This window comes from Coloeus monedula, assembly GCF_965178545.1.
Source record: "Coloeus monedula genome assembly, chromosome: 20".
Classification (NCBI taxonomy): Eukaryota; Metazoa; Chordata; class Aves; order Passeriformes; family Corvidae; genus Coloeus; species Coloeus monedula.
Window position 1 is genome coordinate 11178322 of NC_138800.1, and position 20617 is coordinate 11198938.

The 20617-nt window shown below is 41.9% G+C and overlaps 1 protein-coding gene across 3 annotated transcripts; it reads right to left on the reverse strand.

The window, feature by feature from the left end:
• Positions 1 to 246: 246 nt before the first annotated feature.
• SMTNL2 (smoothelin like 2) lies at positions 247 to 18840 on the reverse strand. 3 transcript variants are annotated; one of them, XM_082294562.1, is made up of 9 exons: positions 18157 to 18840; positions 10350 to 10440; positions 9388 to 9630; positions 8713 to 8766; positions 7555 to 7630; positions 5405 to 5581; positions 4659 to 4688; positions 3247 to 3398; positions 247 to 1725 (listed from the first exon to the last, which is right to left on the reverse strand). In XM_082294562.1, the coding sequence occupies exons 1-9, from the start codon at positions 18559 to 18561 to the stop codon at positions 1700 to 1702; spliced, it is 1254 nt and encodes a 417-aa protein (XP_082150688.1). In that variant the 5' UTR covers positions 18562 to 18840; the 3' UTR covers positions 247 to 1699. The 3 variants fall into 3 exon arrangements, with proteins under 3 accessions (XP_082150688.1, XP_082150687.1, XP_082150689.1); XM_082294561.1 differs by lacking the exon at positions 4659 to 4688 and adding an exon at positions 4738 to 4855; XM_082294563.1 differs by lacking the exons at positions 247 to 1725; positions 3247 to 3398 and adding an exon at positions 3427 to 3566.
• Between the last annotated feature and the right edge of the window lie 1777 nt (positions 18841 to 20617).

Sequence of the window (20617 nt, forward strand, 5' to 3'; positions counted from 1 at the left end):
GAAGACAACGGCACTTACATGCTAACAAAGCGGTTGCTTCGTTCGTGGTTTCTTAAGTAAACTTGACTAGAAAGGGAGACTGAAATCATATTCCAAATGCAATTGAACTTCTGTACTTTTTAAACGGTAATTCAGAGCACACAGAGTCATGACTGGAATAAAAATCTTTTAAGTAAAAGCTCTGTGTTGTTTTCACTGATTTTACTTTGTTATCTGTCGCATCATTCTAAAAAGATGCAATAAATCTGAAGAATGCTTGATATATTTTATTATAAATGGTCATCAATACAGAACCAAATTAATCTTTCTAAATATCTACAAAAAGCACAGGGGCAGGTTAAAAAACATTCTCTAGCATGAGCAGAGGACTTGTGGCTTTCAATTTTTACTTTCTATGAGCCTTAGAAGGCTTTTTTTAAGTACATTTTTTTAGTGGTTTTAACATTCATTGTGAAAACAACACTGTTGATTTATCAAAAAGAAAGCCAGAAAGAGTGACACGCGAGCATTTTGTCTAGTAAATCTGGAATAATCTAACTGTACTGTGGTTTTAACGCTAATTTAACTGAAAACTGAAACTAGTGCAACTCATTTCAAAACTCCCACACCTTTCATGTATTTTTTGTGTATTGTTCATCTACCTCAGTCAGCATATGAACTGAACCAGTTGTAAAGAGTTCACTCCTTCTCACACTGAAGAGCTGCTCTCCCCTGAGTCCCGGTAAAAGCACATTACAGGCTTGTTTCTATTACAACTATTCAAAGGATTTTATACCAGGTGCCAGGTACTCCCACCTTTCCTGCAATCATAAACCATGCAAGCACACAATCTCAGACACAGAACAGCCCCAGCTGCTGCTATTCTTATCAAGAAATTAATCCAGCACTGCCAGTAGAGGCTTTAAGCAAGCCTCTCAGCAAATCACATTAGATTCGACCATTACAGACAAATGCCATTATGTAACATAGTAATCTGTCCCCACACTCATCAGAAAAGAGGTTATGTTTTCTTTATGCTTTAAGAGAACAAGACAATGCCTGTTTGATCTGTGTGTGTGTATGCCGGAGTGGAGGGTTAGGGTTGGAGGAGAAGCATTATTGCCCGAGTGGTTGAGTACTCTAGGTTATTACTTGCTAAACAGAATTTTCCTTGTCCATCTCCTATTTCTTTTGTACTACGCTCAACAGAGAAGTAAAACTGAAGGTGCTATCTTCTGGAGTTTTACCTGCATTTTAAGATGGAACACCTTCATAGCAGAATCACTGCATAAAATTGTCCCCAGCCTTAGAGATAGGAGAAGGAAATTTGCTTCCTGGGATCTTTAAACATAAAAACCCTAAAAATCCAACCTACTACTAGCACCAAAATGACAGCATTTGCCTTTGCCAATGTCTTTTCAGACCCATTTCTGTATTAGTGACATGGTGATGTGATCAACACTTCAGGACACTGCTCAGCAATACTTCAGTCAGCCAGCCACACAGCTGAACGTAAGCAGTAAAAAGCAAGAAATAATAATATGTCCCATTTGCAAAATGTCACTCTTCCCATTAGCATGGTGTACTTGACCCTTCTGGCTGGAGAGGTGTCAATGGTTTTATTCAAAATGTCGTAGATGACTGTATAGGGACTGGACGTAGGTGAAGACGCACATGGGATCTGGCTTGTGACCCATCACCATCATGTCTTCCACTTCTATCAGACGATCACAGTGAGCCATTTTTCTGTAGTAATAATAAAACAGATACAACAAATCTAGAGTTACATAGCAGCTTCCAAGATTCATTTACTGCTCTGATTTGAGCATCATCGAAACATTTAAGAAATCCTGAGGTTTATCGGCAGCATTTAATTTCACAATTAATTGAGCAGGGTCAGGCCGGACATTATTATTTCTGTGACCATGGAATATTCCTGTTCTTTCTCTCTCTTCCTCTATACTGGAATCTGATCTAAAGCCCTGTAGGGTTGGGGCTTTTTTCACTATCATTCACATTCCTTATAGCTGTAGCACGTAGCCCAAGCTCACGCTACTCTGCCCACGTCTCAGATTTTGGTTAATATGTAGGGAGTTCCAAAAGAATGGAAAAACTCAGGAAGAGAGGAGATGTGCTGATGAAGGCCCATGTGGCTGTTGACTTGCTTGTTCTCCAGCACCCCTATATCTTCAAGATGTGAATGATGTGGACCAGCAGAAAGGAACAGATCTGCAGAGGCTTAAGATGAGAAATCACAAGGGCAGGAAGCAATTTGATCAGCACAGCTAGTACTGGGGTGAACAGCAGTAACTGAGAAAATAGCTTTTACTGGCACTTGAATAAATCAGTTGAAAGGCAATCATAGCTACGAACAGTAATTTCTGTAGATACCTCTCACCTACTGTTTCTTAGTGTTGTGTTCGTGGTGTCTTTTTTTCTCCCCTAAACTTACTGTTTACATAAATCGAGGTAGAAGAACACTGCGGCTTTCCTTTGAGAGTTGTAGATAGTTTTTCTTTAGAGATCAATCACCCAAAAGTATCACAGAATCTCCTTCAACTCACTGACAAGCAACAATATTTTTTTATATATACATGTATGTGTACTTATAAAAATACTTGTAATTCCCAAATGAATTCCTTTGCTAGAGGTCATAATAAGGAGAAATAACATTATGTGAAGAATTTTGAAAGGTTTTTACTGAATGACCAGTGGAAAATCCAGTTCTTTAAGTTATTGCATTAGCCATGTATTCCTACCACCTGTTATCATTCGGAAGAAGTGTACCAAACCAAGCTGCATACCACACGGAGAGTTCTTACTGTAAGAATCATGTTGATACCAGCTCAAAAAAGTTACTATTTCTGACCGGCGAGTTCACATTCATGACGACTTTAACAAACAAATTAGCATTTAACTGCCTGCTATACAGCACAAAGAAGAATCTGGATAATGTGATTGAGGGTATTAGCTCTGCCATTTCAGAAATGCAGTCACCTGGTTGAGATACTGAGAAGCTCTCAGCCTCGGTCTCTACTTACACTGAATTCAACCTTCATTCTTTTTCAACCAAAACAACATACAGATAGAGGTGAAGTCTCCCACATGTCCTATGCGTTCTCTCTACAGAGCTTTATTATCTTTTTTGGCATAATACATACAAGCTAATGATAGAGAATCTACAAGAATAATCCTTAAACTCTTCACTGCTGCCCAGGTGCATTAGACTTGAACTGGAAGCACTTCACAGAGAGCTAATGTACTCACTCAGCCGTTGTGAAGGCCAGCTCAAAGTTCTGCTTGCGATTAGCCGGGTCAAGCTTATTATAATCAAAAGCTTCAGGAAAGAAAGAATGAACAAGAGCACAGAATGCCATCCCATCATTCCAGCTTGAGGAGAAGTTCTGGAGATCAATGTGCTGTCACGATGAAAAAAACACACATGTTAATGCTGCACAGGGGAACAAATAAGAGCAGCTGCTTTTGTTCAATGCAGTTTTCTATCCTTCTTTCCCACCAGCAAGAGCAAGAGCACAGGCTTTATTTTTTTCTTCCCATCTTGGTATATCCATTTCACTGTTGACATTCTGGGGAAAAAAAGGCACACTTAGCAATGAAAGCTTTTTGCCTGAAATACCTAGATGCAAAGCAGACACATAGTCAAGGTCCCTGATCCAAGCCCACTGAAAATACTGTGAAGAATCTAATCAACATCAGTGAGCTGTGGAGCAGGCCCGATGCACCAGCTCAGTATCTGTGGAAACTAAGGACACTGCTTAAATATAATCATAATCACCCTATGGAGGATTTAAAATTGAAGAGCAGTTCATTCTGTGGCTGTGAATAACACTAGATAAAGACTACGCTTTCTTGCTTTGCCTAATTCAATACCTGTTTACACACAGATAGGTAGAAATAAAGGAAGAATCATACCTACTGCGCAACCTGATTCTTAAAATAAATTCTTATTGTTACTTTCAACTGCCACAATGAAAAGAAACGTATTTGTGCTCTTGTCTCATGCTGCTTTCCCATCATATAAAATTCAAGCCCCAGCTTTTCTGGTAAGCAATTAACAGTAATTTTAATTAGTTCTGCTTATTTGTACTATAATGTACAGTTTAGCAATAATTATGCACATTTAGTAATGTTGAAAAACATACTACGACGCAAAAAAAATCCCTAGGAAAAAAAATTCCGTATTTCTTTGACAAGTGCAGTTTAAGGCCAGGTAAAATGAAAAAAATCTGAACTGCTGTATTCTTTTAGTTACACTGATGCTACCTCATAAAAATTTACTCACAGTGTGATTCAACCTCAACCATTTACTACAAATTCATTTGTCAAATACCAACAGAGTACTTTGGTCTGCATGTAGCAAAATGGCCATAGTCTCCATGTATTCAGAACTTGTCATACATCATGTGAATGCAAAAATTACAGTCGGCAACGAAGAAAAAAAAAAGTCTGAGTGTATACTGAAGTTTATACCCATAAGCACAAAAATGTAGGCTTTCAGAAAAACACTAATGCATTGCTTTAATAGACATACAGAATCTCATTCATGCAATCACTGACTGTCTTGAAGTGCTGCCTGTGCAAACCATGTTTGTGTTACCCACAATAAAATTGATGACCTTGAGGAAGTTAACTTATTCTCTAGCATATTTTACATTCACCTTTTGAGCATGGTTTTTTGGCAAATTCTCCTGAAAAAAAAAAAAGAAGAGAGAGCTGGAAGCACTAGCATATCTTCACCTTGTATCCTATGGTTTTTGAGCGACACCAGTCTAACAGAATTTGTTTAATGCTGCTAGCGCTGGCAACCCCAAAACTCAGCGACCTCTTCAGCTTAGCTCTGGATTCTCCTTTTCCTCTGGAAAATTAACAGAGATCAGATTAAATTACATTCTAGAAAAACTTAAACCTACTTGTCGGGAACATCTATGCAACCTTGCCCAGGTCAGCCCCTCCAGGTGATATTTGAGAAACATGTTGCTGAAACCTCAACTTGTTGGTCCTGCAAGAAAAACTAATTTTTATTTCACTAAAGCCAGAATTCCAAGCCCTCTTTTATTTAAATCATACTCCCATCAAGGAGAGTTCATACTTTTCATCCTCAATGAATGGCAACTATACTCGCAGTCTCCTATAATGATGGAGAAGGCAGCTTTCACAGAACTCTTTCTTGATAAAAGACACCTGCTGCTTCAGCTAAACAACTCCAAAGCCAGAGGAATCTGTAGCTGTGAATTTCCAAGGCTTGGTCTGTAAAGTCAGTGAAACTTCAAGTGACCTCATATTGTCCCTTAGCGCCGAATCCTACACTGAGAGAGTTCTCCCACCCATCTGTACTCTGCTGGTAATAACCGACAAATTAGTTTCCCATTAACAAACCGTTCTGGAGACAAGGACTGTGACATACTTTCCATCATCACGTTCAAATTTCTCGAAAAGCGCTTTTCTGGCCTGTGTTCCTATAGTCCGCGGGAGCGTCTGAGACCGCACCAGTTCTCGCCTCCTTTCAACTTGGCGACGTACGGTAGGAGGAGGCGAGTGAGAGCTGGGGGTCACGGTCACATCACAGTAACTGTCAATGGCACTGGAAAAACATAACATAAAAAGTATGCGGTAAACAAAAGAGTAACTCTGCAGTGACAAGAGCCAGCATAAAGGTTCAACTGCTGTCTCTAAACCTCCCAAAAGATCCATTTCAAGAGGATCTGCCTGAGTGAAAAGCAATTTTAATAAAAGTAAAATTATTATTGACACACAACAGCACTTAAGTATAGAAGACTATAAGGTACTATTACAAATAAGACACAGCTGGACAAGCCACAAGCACTTCGTAGCACTGAGCAGAAATACAATTAAAAACCTTCACGAAAAAAAAGTTGTGGTCACACAGGAGCACTAAATCCCTTTCATTGCCAAGGTTCAGGGTTCCTTGAGGCTGTCACATTTTCAAAATTAAACTTAAAGAGTAATTCAGGAAGTACTTTTGAAATTTTCTACTTATAGCGCACAGAATTCTGAGCTTCTGTCAGTGTTGCTTTACTGACTGCAAGCTGGTAATTTGATTGAGAATATAGGATTATATTCCAATTTGTGTTTGTTTGAGCCATATACCGCTTCATCAGCATTAATGAAGTAAGTTACACATTGCATTTGGAAATATTCTCTGTTACAGAGATGGGGAAAGAGGCAAAGAACAATGACATCAGTGTCACACATTAATTTCTGGTAGAGATGGAGGTCAGGTATGACACCAAGTTCTCTAGGGTGCTTAGTGTATCATGACCCAAATATTGGAGCGCTGATGTTGGAACTACCTCAGAAAAAATGTAATGCCTAATTTGGGATTGTTTTCAAGGCAGATACAAGCCAAATTTAAGAGGTTTAAACTTTCTTCTCTCCCATTTTTTTTCTTGATGGCTATTTTGCCTGCTAAGTATGTCTGGATATGCCAGGAGTAATTGTGATACCATGTAGTCTTCTACTAAGCAACTGCAACTCATTAATAAAGAATGTGTAGCAGTCCTCAGCAAGGCATTTGTCTAGAAATTAAATCTAGGCTAGTCAAACTAAGGATATTTGATGGCAATCATATATTGGTTTCCAAAAATAAGCCCAAAGTTCAACACAGATGAGTATTTTTAAAACTGTTTTCAAAGGACCTGATAACATCCTCCTCCTAACAAAAATCCTCCACTATCGGGCACTGAAAGTCTTACTGACTAAGACTAAAACAATGTGGAAACCCACAATTAGGTCTACTTGAAACTGCTCTATAAAATTTTTGTCCTTTCTCATCTCTGTTCCACTTAGCCCAGAGGAAAGCTCACAGCCTTTAACAGGCTTAAAATATAGCACTGGCAATTCATTTGTTCTTCGGTGCACTGGTGGGGCAGCCTGAAGAAGCCTCCCCCCCAAAAAAGAGCCAAATGTGCTAAGGCTATCCAAAGCTGTAATCACAGGAGTGATGTCAACGCACAGCCTACTAGATGTCTTGTGAAAAGAAAGGTGTGAGGATTAATCAAGATACGGCCCTGATACAGGAATCAGAGGCACAAAAAGAGCAAGTCGTGCAGGGGGTTTAGGGGGAATGAATGGTCCTCAAACTGGACACATACCATGACATACATAGCAGGTTGCTGATTTCCCATGAGAAGTACAATCAGTAAATAACCTGGCATGTTTCACCTGAGAATATCCAGGGTATGTATACAAGCACTGCTGTGTTGAACAAAAATTACTATGTACAGTACATCACTAGGATGGTTTTAGTACAGCTGGTGTGATTATTCCAGTAGTCATTGATTGGTTATTCCCCGAAAGTAGAAGTGTGTTTAAGAGGAATAGGCCCATTTACATGTCGACGGACCAAAATACATTAAATGAACTCCCTAGGTTAATGTAAGAGATTATGGGGCAACTAGATTAATGTACAATTATACATTCAGTGCTTAAAATACAGCATCTGGGACTCACCTGTTTTCCAAGTCAGCAGAACACCTGTCCCTTGACACTATATTGACCACAATGGCCTAACAAAATGTCATGAGGAATGCATACCTTTCACCAGTTTTGGTTCCACTACGCAGCCCATAGTCCACAGTTGAGACAGACTTGGTGGCAGAAGTAGCATTCTCTATATAAAAACAGAAAAGACACATTACTGCAGAAACTTTCCTCGTGTGCTTTCAAATAGAAACTTTCCTCATGTGCTTTCCTGATGGATAGACACGCATTGATTTTTACTCGCCACACTGTAAAGCTACAGGCCTCTAACTTCCATATGAGCTAACAAGCTGGGGAAGGATTTTCCCCAGCAGTTCAATTCCTCTGTAAAATTGTTGCACTGCAGCAAGGATAGTGTAAGCATACCAGAAAGGACTCTGAGAGGATATCTTTGATAAAACCGCACTCGGAAGGTCAGATCACTTCAGGCCCTTGTGCAGACCTCAGAGGAGGGCACGCTGCCACAGACACTTCAGTTAAAAGAAAAAGTGGTGCCTGCAAAAGTCATTCTAGCAGACAAGCCCTGAGGAGTTTAACATAACTGAGTGCATAATTCAAATTACCTAATTACTGCCAGGAAGATATTTTAGTTTGTAAACTAGAACAGATTCCAAGTTGCAAATGTGGCTTAAAACCAATTTTGCATCTTCCTTCCTCCATTCCTGAATGTCTACCTTTTGTGCTTTGCCTCTTAGAGCTCAGCTCTGGACTCCAGCTATGCTCTATAAACGCAAAAGTGGAGTGACACATTTTGTCCTTTGACACATTCATATTACAAAGGAGACTCCTTACTTCTGTCTTACTCAAAGTCATTTGCTTCAAAACACATGGGTGGGCACACCACTTTCCAATTGCCACTACCTTGTGTATAGTCACAGTTTTCACTCAATCAGCTGAAATCTTCACTGCTCAAGCTGTCTGCCTGCCACACTTTTCTGGCACCTATGGTTTCCACTGCAGAGATTGCCTAACAGTACACATGTACATCACTGTGCAAATAAGGGTAAGAACCCCTCACTGAACTGATTGAGAATCCGATGGAGTAGAACAAGTTTTCATGATTCTATGAGTCTGCATACAGACTTGTTAGCAATTTTAGTATTACCATTTAGTACTACAAATCAAAACTATGTGCTCAGATCTGAATCCCCCAAAGAGCATGGAATCACTCTCAATTTTGTTGCATAAGAGCATGCTGATAGGAACACTCACCTCCAGTGGCAGATGAATCCACTGTTCTCATTGTAACTGAATTCCAGTCCTTCACTGTATCAGCACAAAAAAAAAAAAGACAAAGGAAGCGTTTGTGACATTCTCAGCTTTAGTAAGATAAAATCAAAAGAATCTGCAAATAATCCCTATCTCTTGCTGGCAATCCCATCTGGTCTCCTTCTATAATTTCTGACCTCTGTGTGTGTGTATATATATATATATATATATATATATATATATATATATATATATTCCAATTTGTAAGTATCACAGCCAAGGATGAATGACTTCAGTATGATTTTTTTTTAAACTCAACCTAACTTCTCACAGGGCCTCCAGTCTCAGAGCAGTAAAAATGTCTACAAATTTCATTAAAATAGCTGGGCATGTTTAAGAGATTCAGTAACTTATTGAATTCAGTAACTGTGCTATAAGATATGCTTCACTAAAAACTCAACTACATTAGGCAGCAAAAATTCTCTGCAGATGTGACATAACAGCCAAAAGTTCCAGCTAGGACCCACAATATTCCAAATTGAAGTGTCCCACAATGGGATATATAGCCATAGAAGCAATGTTTCATAATTACCACTAGGTCATGGGACAATACTGATAGCACCAGTTGAAGAAAGGAAATGGCATGCAGCTTCAGCAAGTTATTTTTGTCTCTTTTACCTGGCTGGTTAGAAGGTTTTACTCCCATTGTATTTGTGCTCTTGCCCTGTCCCAGCAGGCAAGAAGATGTATTAATTGTTCCTGTTGAACAGATGTTCTCTCCTGAAAACTTCTCAGATGTCCTGGTTACTGCAGTAACGGGAAGGTGGGGCATCTGTAAGGTGACTGCAGGGGCATGGGCTTCAGGGGAAGAAGATTCTGACATCTGAAAAGAGGTCAGCTCATGGGCAGCTTTTGCCTGACCTGAATAAAAAGCAGGAGAGAGGAAGGAAATTTGTTTGCAGATTTGTAACAAAGTTACAAACCAATGTCCATGCAACAACTTTATTTTACAAGTCACTGGAATTACTCCCCCATGAAACACAGTACCACTTATGTAGCAGGAACAACCCTAGCGCAAGCTATCCTCACAGCGATCGCACTTACTCTACGTGAATGGCAGCAGGAACAATGTCTTCAGATCATTAATACAATAGCATTTGCATTCAGTAAGCTTCTCTTCCTCTGTGCAGACCTCACTTCCAATCTCCTGCCCTGGTTAAAGAAGTAGCATTTTTGTTCTTTTCATGGTTTTATGAAACACTGTATGACTTTCTCTAAAGTGGAGATGGTAAGTCCTTCCTCCACCAAAGGATGATGGAAGTGGACGGGTGACTTGCAAGATGTTTTGGGATGCGAGACTGCAATGGAACCCAGCATAGCAGGCCTTATCGCTCATCTCCCAAGTTAATGCGACAGTAATAGCCTCTAATTTATGAAACACCACAGTACATGTTTAACAGTAAAGCCAAAGTTTAAAAGTTAAACTCCTAATTAGGAAATAAAGTATTGGTGCCACAGGACAATATCTATTCTGAAACTATAGCAGATTCTAACCCTTCCAAAATGCGAGACCTGCTCTATGACTGCCAGGATCAGGTATTTTACAAGTAGTGCTGCTTCGTTTCATGCCCTGTTCGTACCTGATGATGAAGATCGATGCCCATTTTCAATGATGGAAGAACTAAAAACTCTTCTAAATTCAGGTTTCTGGTGGTCATCCAGGTCTACACTCTGTCAGAACAGACAACACACATGACAACTAAAATTCAAACAGCAGCAAAAGTGAGAAGAATATCCAGAAACACCTGCCAAGAACAGGCCTTCCTCATGCAAGTGACCCCAATATAAGAAGGGAACAATTACCTAACCCCAAGAGCCAAGCCTGCAAATGAAGCATTGGCAACGCAGAACTCACATCAATCTTCGCGCACTCGCCCTTAATGGGCCCCAAGCACCTAGGAGGTGTTATCTTTTGCTAGATAAAGGTATCACCATCCACTGTGTGATGGTGGTAAACAGAAGACTCCATGTAATAGTGGAGAAATTGACTGAGATTGCACAGAGTAACGCTCTGCATTTTTTTTTCTATTTGCCGCAGAAAGAAATTCCATTATGAAAACGTATTGTACAAGCAACACATAAAGTAAATCCAGTCCTAGGACATTACAGCTATATTATAATCTGTAACCCCCGTAAGAATAGCTTTCTTCTGGGAAAAGCATAAATTCTCCTCATAATGCCTGTCAACATAATTCCAGAAAAATCAGTCAGGAACCTTTTTGTGGGGTTTAGTAGGAGGTTTTGGATTTTGGGTTTTGGTTGTTTGACTGGGTTTTTTTGGCTGGTTGGGCTGGGTTTGGGGTTTTTTGGGGGGGGGGGATGGGGGGAGGGCACGTTAAACCATGAGGAACTATGTGATTTTCATCTGTGTGACTGAAGAAAGAAGAAAATGCTTCACGGATACAGGCTTACTGCAGCTAAAAAAAAATGTAGCTTCCAAGAAGCAGCAGCTACAAGTCGTAGAGAAAAATTCCCCAACACACAGTCCACAAAAACGGTTTAATTGATTCTGGACAGTTATCTACCTATGAGATGGGCCAAAAAATTTATTACTAAAGAAAAAAATCTGTAATGTGCCATTATAAATATAATCAAAAATTCTTATAATCTCAATCCAAACAAGCTTCCTTTTGACAGAAAGACTGAAGATAGATACCAAATATTTTATACTGCACATAATTATAAAAACAACAAAACGTAACAGAAAAGGAAAGACACAGGGTGTATAATTCTAACAAATTAATTTGTTTCTGGTCTTCATACACAGGAATTATGGAGCGAACCAGTGATGTGATCATAACAAACTATTCTCTCAAATATAAATATATACATATCTATCTAAAATTATCTCATATACAATACAGAAAACCCACGATCAAGACAAATCAATAAAAATATTTTCTTGGAACTTGTCAGCTGTTTATCATGCATCTGTTTACATTCATCCAAAATTAACCAGGAACAGCAGACAATAACATTAACACACTTTGCAGATTTTTTTTTTTAAAACTGTTTTATCTTGTTATATGCTGGAGAGGGTACTTGAGATACTACAACTTCCATTACTCTGGATGCATATCCTAGTCAACTTCCGGTAACTACGGTCTGAGCTCTTGCTAAGAATTTGTTAATTACTATTAGATTACAATAAGACAGCCTAAACACAAAACTCTCCTAGGGCTGGATTCGGATCTTTCTAGATACTAGTGTCAGCCTCCAACTGAGGCTATGCACCTACATGACAGTATTTAGGCTCAGCACAGATGGCGCACTTTATTACATTGGACTGCACACTGTTTTTTAACCTGGGGTCTGATTCTCATGACGTTTTATTTCTACGCTAAGTGAGGAAAAGAGATAGGGTGACCTGGATATGATTTTGAAACAGAACAGTACAGAGTTAAGAAGAGGACTGGACACTTCCTGAAAATGTGGAAGATGTACTCTCAGAAAATTACTTTTAAAGTTTTCTCAGCTAGGAGCTTTCACTTAATTCTCTAGTCTAGTTTCTAATTCAATGATCTTTCAGGGGCTATATGTGCACTTACGTGCACTGCTAGATATGAGTGTGGAGGTTACACGAGGAGCCAAGCTATTCCTTTGTCTCTTTACCACCAAAACACAGAAGAAGCTGCTTTTCTTTTTCTGTTCTTTTAAACAACAGCCAGTCAAACAACCAATCACGCATAACACCATGTTTTAGCACAATATTGCTCATAGGCCCGTTAACAGGACTGACAGATTTCCACCGATGCCTACTGAAGGCTTGAGGTGCACCTAAGGTAGCTGGGAGTTTGAACGCCCATTCCACGACTAGGTTAGCATGCCTTAAGATACACTGCAAGTTTTGCACATGAAATGTTGATTCAATGATTGATACAATGAAGTTCACAGTGGAAGCACAATCCAAACAAGGTAAAATTTTGCTTTGTTTTAATTTCCCTCTATATTTGTTATTTAAAAGAAAGGAAAGTAACTAGATTGGGGAAGTTGGACCATGCAGAACTGAAAAAATTAACCCTGTCCTGGCCAAAAGTAGGATACCCACATACAACAAAGCTGAACTCTTGATAGTTACCTAGCTCAGGCTAGGTTTTTTTGCAAAGCTAGTCTGCAAACTTCAATACATCACCAAAAGAGCAACTTTTTTAAAACAATATTTTTCAGTTTTATACCATCTGCCATCCCTATGGAGAATGCTTCCATCCACACACACAGTCTGACTTACTGCCACTAAACTGGATGTGTCACTGTATCCAGATGTTTTATTTTCTGAAAATAAAATTATTTTGAAACTTTTGTATTTATTGAGAAAAAGATACTGTGCACGAATAAACTCAGTTATCACTAGCTGTCAGGATTGAGAAAATTACAACAAATACTAATTATAGAAACCACGCAGAATCAGGGGTTCAGAACTTTTATTGCTGTCTTTAGCGCAACTGAGATCCCATTCAACAATTACTGCCCATATCCAGAACTGAAATGTAAAGCGTAGCTAATGCAGCTCCCTAGAATGTACCCATGATACACAGTTAGAACTGCTTAGCCATTCATGTCAGCCATTATGACCTGAATCTGAAGAACGCCTGTGCAGGCTGTAAACACGAATCTGCTTTTGTAAGCTGGGGAGGTGGGGGTGAGTAAAATCGTCAAATGACGTGGTCCTTGCAAAGGTCACGTAGCATTCTACACACTGAACCGGCTTTCTGATGCAGTGACAAGAGCTGCATTATCTTATTTTATGCAAGTCTGACTACTACAGTTTGGCTAATAGTGTCAAAGAAGAAACTGATACCAGGCTGGAGGACGGGGAAGAAGGCCCATGTGCTGACAGAACAGTGGGAGGAACTGGGATCAGATTCTGATGTGCATTTAGTAGTGTCAGGCTGAAGTACTTTCAAAATTCACTTTGGAGTTGCCAAGCTTCTGACAAACCCATGTGTTTAGCAATACTACTTCTGTCAGTGCTGGTCACATAGATTATAAATAGCAGAGGGATAGCTACATATATCTGTACTTAATATTAAGAAGTACTCATTTGTACAACTCACGTAAAAATGACACGATGAAGAACTGGTGGAGCTGAAGAAAAGAAAGTTAACACTAATATTTTGCATGCCTTATCCAAGCTTGCTTTTAGAACTAATCTCTCCGTAGCTCAGAGGTCTCCATGTAATGGAGGGTGATAATACTTTCCATAGTTGTAGGGCTGCTGGAATTCCTCCTTTGCCACAAAGAAGTTACACTTTGGAGAGCCATAACCAGAAGCTGCAATTATTGCAAGCCAGTAGTGAAAATTCAGCACATTCAGAAAAAGTAAGAGCCAGATCACAAGATTAGAAAAAAAAGAAACACAATTGTTATTTCCTTCCTGAACCTCTAAGGTGCGTGTCTGTCACCTCTTCAAGATTTTGTCTGCAACAAGGTCAAAGCCTAGAAGAATGAGAGACACAAATGAGATTACTCTCTCATTTATACAAATTTGTGTCTTTCATAGAACCACCAGCTATCACAAGGGTCACAATACGAATCACTGGCCCTAGGAATGCTGTTTATCTAGAAGTACATCCCCTTCTTCTTAGGTATGACAGGTGAAATCAATGCTACACTTTGATGAACAGTAATATCGCCACACTGCCACAAAGGCAAGGTTTGATGCTCTGTTCCTCGCATATATAGGGATCATTGATGCATCAGATACAGGGAATGACAAACTTTTGAGGAAATGCAAACAAGCCTGCTAGAACCCGGCAGAAGTGCACCACATTTACCCCTTAATTCTACGCCTAGAAAGCCATCGCCCATCAGACAACACAAGTATTTTCTATCTGTAACTGACCCTGCAACTTGAAGAAAAAGCCTTGAACACCATGAACATATTAGAAAAGCTATTGCACTGAAGAAAAACCGTAGAAGTACTTCTCATAGAACCTTTTCTGAAATAAGGCTGGATATAAATGGACAGGAGGGAACGATTCTCCCTTAGCAGCTTTAGCAGGTGCCTGTGGCTATGTCAAAGTGGACAACAACAAAAACAAAACAACAACAAAAGTAATCTAGCTAAGGATCAAGGCAACCTCGACATGTCACCATTCCAAAAGGATATTTGCAGGAAGTGTAAGAGAATAATAAAGAAGTTAAACAAACAGACTTCCTTTATCAAATGTAGGAGTTGAGATAGTTTAGAAACAGAGTGTGTAACACCAGGTAATTGCTGGATCATGTAATCTCCCTGTCATTATGGAATCCTAGAATGGTTTGGGTTGGAAGATCATCTCGTTTCAACCCCTTGCCATGTGCAGGGATTCCACGCATTAGATCAGGTTGCTCAGGAGCCCATCCAACCTGGCATCAAACACTGCCAGGGACGGGGCATCCACAACTTCCCTGAGCAACCCGTGCTTCACCACCCTCTGAGTGAACAGTTTCTTCCCAATATCTAATCTAGACCTGCCCTCTTTCAGTTTTAAACCACTGCCTCTTGTCCCGTTGCTATATGCCCATAGAAAAAGAAGTCCGTCACCCTCCTTTTTGTAAGCCCCCTAAAGTATCGGAAGGCTGCAATGAGGTCTCCCTGAAGCTTTCTCTTCCCCAGGCTGAACAACCCCAGCTGTCTCAGCCCATCTTTGTCGGAAGCCCGTAGGTCATTACGTACACCTGAGTCATGTCTTATAGAGTTACTCACAGGCCGGCTAACTGTTGGGTGCCATCAGGTCACCAGGGAGAGATACCAATGGGTAATACTTGTTTAGACCTTCAGAGGTGGTCATAGCCAGCTATCTATCTCTCTGTGGCTTTGACTGCTGCAGGTAGATTCTCTGCAGCCGTCTGCCCACATTATAGAGAAACTCTTCTGACAGTTTTAAAACAGAACACCCTTAAAGTAGTTTTAGTCCTCCCTCTTAACAAAGCCACCCTGCTCAATCACAAAAACTATGGGAATATCGTAAATTATAAAGCTCCTGCCAAAATGTAAAATCAGATCAAAAAAAAACAAAGATCAAAACTCTTCCTTCGTAAATGCTCAGTAGCGCAGGTATGGCTCCAGGATCTGGATCTTTGAAACCAATTCTTCCAACATCCCCTATTTTCCACCTTTGTGAAAGCAGCTCTCTCAAGATTCTGGCCTGGTTAAGAGAGATGAGCTGAAGTCCGGTATCGAAGTAACAGAAAGGCTCACCTCTGAATCGGAGTGGCTAATGGCCATTTAAAATTCCACCTAAACCACCTAAATTTAGACTGCTGTATACCAGCTTTCAAGGACATCATAGCAGAAATCGCCCAGATTAGAATTAAAAGGAGATTTGTGTCCTTACTTCTGAACTCTGCTTGGAACTCCCCGGATTCATTTTTTTCCCAATGAAATTACCATGAAAAATAATCTAGCAATATTAGAAAATAATGGTTCAGATACCAAAGATGCTCAGAATCTCCAGTATCCAATAATTGCTGCATCAACCACGCAGCAAAAAGGAACTCAACCAATAAATCTTCTCTGGACCCAAAACCAGCACATCTTGATTTGCTGCTATTTCCAGGCCAGTATCATTTCCTTCTCGTACCTCGCACTTATAGAAGTATTTACTGAGACTAGAACTGTCACCAGTTTTATCATAGGTACTAATTTATCTGAAATCATACACGGTGCCACTTATGGTATTCTGTTTCAAATGCTTTGGTCATACAACCAGAAATCGGAATCTGCCGAAGGAACAGTGTTCGTTACAGAGAATCTGGATGACTGGCACAGCAACCAAGGCTTGCTCTTTCACCATTTGTGTGCAGCCACATCAGAAGCTGACTCACAAAATCATGTTTTCACTGCACAAATTTGGTGTGTACAGCCGTAGCTGCAGCTCCCATAGTTCTCAGTACTGAAATTCCCTTTTGGTCAGCTATGCTAACTTGGGAACTTCTCCAACCTAAATCGTTGGGAGGGCGCTGAAGAATGATCAGTACTTAAGCGATCTTCCCTGAACCCTCAAAGCAAAGCAGGAATGTTCCCATCCAAACAAAAGCTCTTACCGTGCTTTCACGCGGACCGATATCTAAAGCTGGATATCGCCGTAACATTGATGCAAAACTCTTCACAGACTGTGAAGTACACACCGCAGGGTAGACAGCGGCGATGGAGTGGGTGAAATGGTGCAAGGGACCACAATCCCTTGTCCCTTCCATATCGCTCAGCTTACTTCTATTCCTTGCAATACAAACAAGTGCGGATAGCTCCACAGAACAAAAAGGAACCAATCTGAAAGTTGTACGGGTGCTCCTTACCTTTGTCACGTGGGGGAAAAGGCAGCAGTTGCTATAACATATCAAACAGCCCCATTACCTTTTCATTTGCCCAGAGGTAGGAAGCCCTATGCCCCCCGTTCACAGGTCAGTGGGAATGAAGAGAGCTGGAATGCAATACAGACTCTGTTCATTCCCAGCAATTCTAGTGAATTTAATTTCCAAGTTTTCTTTTTTAACCCCAAGCCTGGATAGACCACAGACCAGTTTTTTCAGCTTCAAGTCTTAAAACCCCCTTAAGACATGCTTAACCAAGAGGACACGAAACAGGCTGTCATCTGTGAAAGCCAAGTCTCTGGTACCCCAGTTTTATGTGACCTAATCACAGCGTATTGTCTGGGTGCGCTCTCCTGGCATCAAGCATTGCACAGGAGCTCTCAACTCTTCTCTCGGAGACAGACACAGAAAAAGGATTACAAAAAACATCTCGGTACCAGATGAGCTTCCCACTAACTGGGGTTTCTATGCAGCAAGTTTACAATGCTCCATTACACCGCAGGAAGTTTTATCGGGGGGAGGAATGATTACATTTGTGCAAGTTTAGGTCACAGAGACCATGGCAGCTTGTGTCGACCTCTCAGGGACAAGCTGCAGCAGTGAGGGTCAGTGGTCAGAGAGCAAAACCGGCTCACCACGGGATGTTATCTGAGGGAAATGTTACTGCCTTCTATACGCTAAGCTATTCCCCTTTGTGAGCTTGTCAACTGGCAAACAGCATTGCTGGCACACAGATCCCCCAGAATCGAGTCCAGAAAGGATACAAAAATATTCACATACGTACGCACATTGATAGCCAAGACTGCCCCACCTCCTCTTACTCCTAACCACAGGGAACTGATAGGTTGCTACCACTCTAACCAAGATCCCAGTCTGACCAAACAGAGCCATAATCAGGTAGATCTCTAGGTGCTTTCGCGGCCAAGACCATTTCTCAGAGCACCTCCCGAAATACCACTGACACTGCACTGCAAAAGAGGAACCCCAGGTCCCTAAACGTTACCCCGCGCCAACGCGGTCTGGCAACACCCGTGAAGCATCCGTTCATGCACGCCCTTGGCCCTCCCTCCTGCCGTCTCCCCGGCCGCTTACTTGGCTCCGGCCAGTGCCCGCTAGCTTGGCATGACTGGAAAACGTGCCGTCGGCCGAGCCTTGCCCCGGCGAGCCGGGCCCCACGGCCTGAGCGCTTTCCGCCGCCTCCTTCACCCACTCCTGCGGCAGCCCCGCCGACCGGCCCAGGGCCTCCACCTGCCGAGACAGGCGCTCCAGCTGCACCCGCAGGCGCCGGTTCTCCTGCTGCAGCTCAGAGACAGCGTGTGCCAGGGGGCTGGCGAGGCGCAGCACCTCTTCCACCTGCCGGCCTACCCCCTGCTTGAACAGCTGGATGTCCATATGGATCTCCCGGACTGCGCCCCGCAGCGTGTCCTCGTAGCGTCCCAGGCCGTCGCAGACAGTCTGCGGCTCCCGGCTGTTCAGATCCTCGATCTCGCCGGCCATGGTGTCCGCGGACCGCAGGCTGCGCGGGCAGGGACGCAGGGGGCTCGGGAACGGCTAGCCGCAGACGCCCGATCGTCTCTCCTCTCGGCGCCGCCTCTCCTTCCCTTTGAGAACTGCCTGTGCCTCCCGGCGGCCCCTAGCGCGGCCTTAAGCCCGGCCCCCCGGGCACGGCTCGTTCTCCTGGGGCGCAGGAGTTCGGTGGGGCACCCGCCGCGCCCGGGGCAGCTGCGGCACAAAAGTAGCGCCGGCGGAGCGGCTGCCCGGGCCGCCCCGCTCAGCGTACACTACTCCAAAGGGGGAGATTGAATTTCGGGAGGCAGTGGTGGAAGAAGCAGAGCGAAGGGGCGGGGGCACGGGCTAGTTCACAGCTGCCCAGGGACTTTAGGGCCCGAGAGAGCCGGGCGCGATGGGCTGCGGGCGGGGCCGCGGAAGCGGGACGGCACGAAGCCGGCGACAGCGCCGGTGTGGGGGAAAGAAGAGATGGGAGATGTGAGTCGGGAAGGAATAGGAGAGAGACAGAACGACGAGAGGAGGGGTCAGTACCAGGTCCTTCCCGGGTTGCTTGGACGATGATGATGTCAAAGTACGCACGGATTGTCTCTTCCGCGAGGAACGCTGAGGCAAAGGGAGAAGAGAATGGTCTTTGAGGGCATAGAGACAGAAATGCACGCACATACACCTTTAGACAAAACGCAAAGTTTCTGCGCTTTCACGTGCAGCAACTTATACCCAGCACGCTCACACTTAAGCGTTTCCCACCATAGGCTGCAATTCGATGGGCATTAGTATTGAGCTGCCAAGTCATCCAGCAGATCCAATCTGTGTGCACGGGGGATGAGATACACATTTCCGTCAAACTAGCCAGAGCTACGATGCAGAACGCTTTCAGGTGTATTCTTTACTGCAGCACAAGACAAAAAAAGCTTCACAGAAAAAAGGAATCTGAAAAATATTTAAAGCAAATTTGCCTCATCAGGTAGCCTATATATGTCGGCACTTTAAGTCAGGTAGCTACACCTTTTTTTGGTACCATTTAACAGTTGTCAATAGTAGTTCTCTTGCAGCAGCAAGTAGCCAAGACTGTAAATCTAGAACGTGCAGGGAAAGTTGGAGTTCTGCCCCCATCAGTACGTGTAAAACCCCAAAGTAATAATAACAGAATTCAATTACCATTAGGTCACAGCCAATTTCTTAACATATGCAGCCTTATCTAAAAATAATACACGCATGTGTGTGCAGTTATTAAAGCTGACAGCTCACAGCTATTAGCTAATAGTACTAACAGTGTAATTCTTTGGAAAATACTCCTCCCTGCGGAGTAAATATTTCCATTTTTACAATATCTTTAATTACTAAAGAAAACTTTTACTTTTTCACAGATTAATTATCTAGTAGAAATTTCATTTTCCTGACAAAAGGTGTTTCGAAAGAAAATTTCCAACCTATTCTTGGCAAGGTCTAGCAGAGCCAAGCAAATCAAATTGTTTTGCTGTTTACAGACTCAGCAAGCATAGAGTAATAGCAAAACCCTAGTATTTTTAAAACTGCCTCTCATTCATGCATTTGGAGCAATTTACAGTACAAGTTAGGATACCAACAGTTAACACACTTCCTACTCTCACAAAAAATTTAAATAAAACCTTCTGTCTCTGTCCCGTCACAAATGAGGAATTAGCTTTATACTTCAATAGTCCAAAACCACACCCACCTTTCTCTTCCCTTTGAAATCTTCGGAGCTCTTGCAGTTGGACAGAGCATGGGAATATGTCAGTCTCCAAAAGCCCCTCAAAACAGTTATTGGAAGTAAACAGCACAGGTGAAGCCCAAACCGGTGATTCAAAGATGGAAAAAAGACACTCAGATTCTCGGTGCTTAAACTGAGAGATTTAGGATATTTTGATGCCCAAATCACACTAGGCTCTCTGTCTCAATATCTGACAGGTTTTCTTCTTCAATAAAACTCTATCGGGAAATAAGATTTCTTTCAAAGCACAGGCAGTTAAGGACCTCTTTTCAGGTCAGAGCCACAACCCAAAGACCAAGATCAATGGGTGCA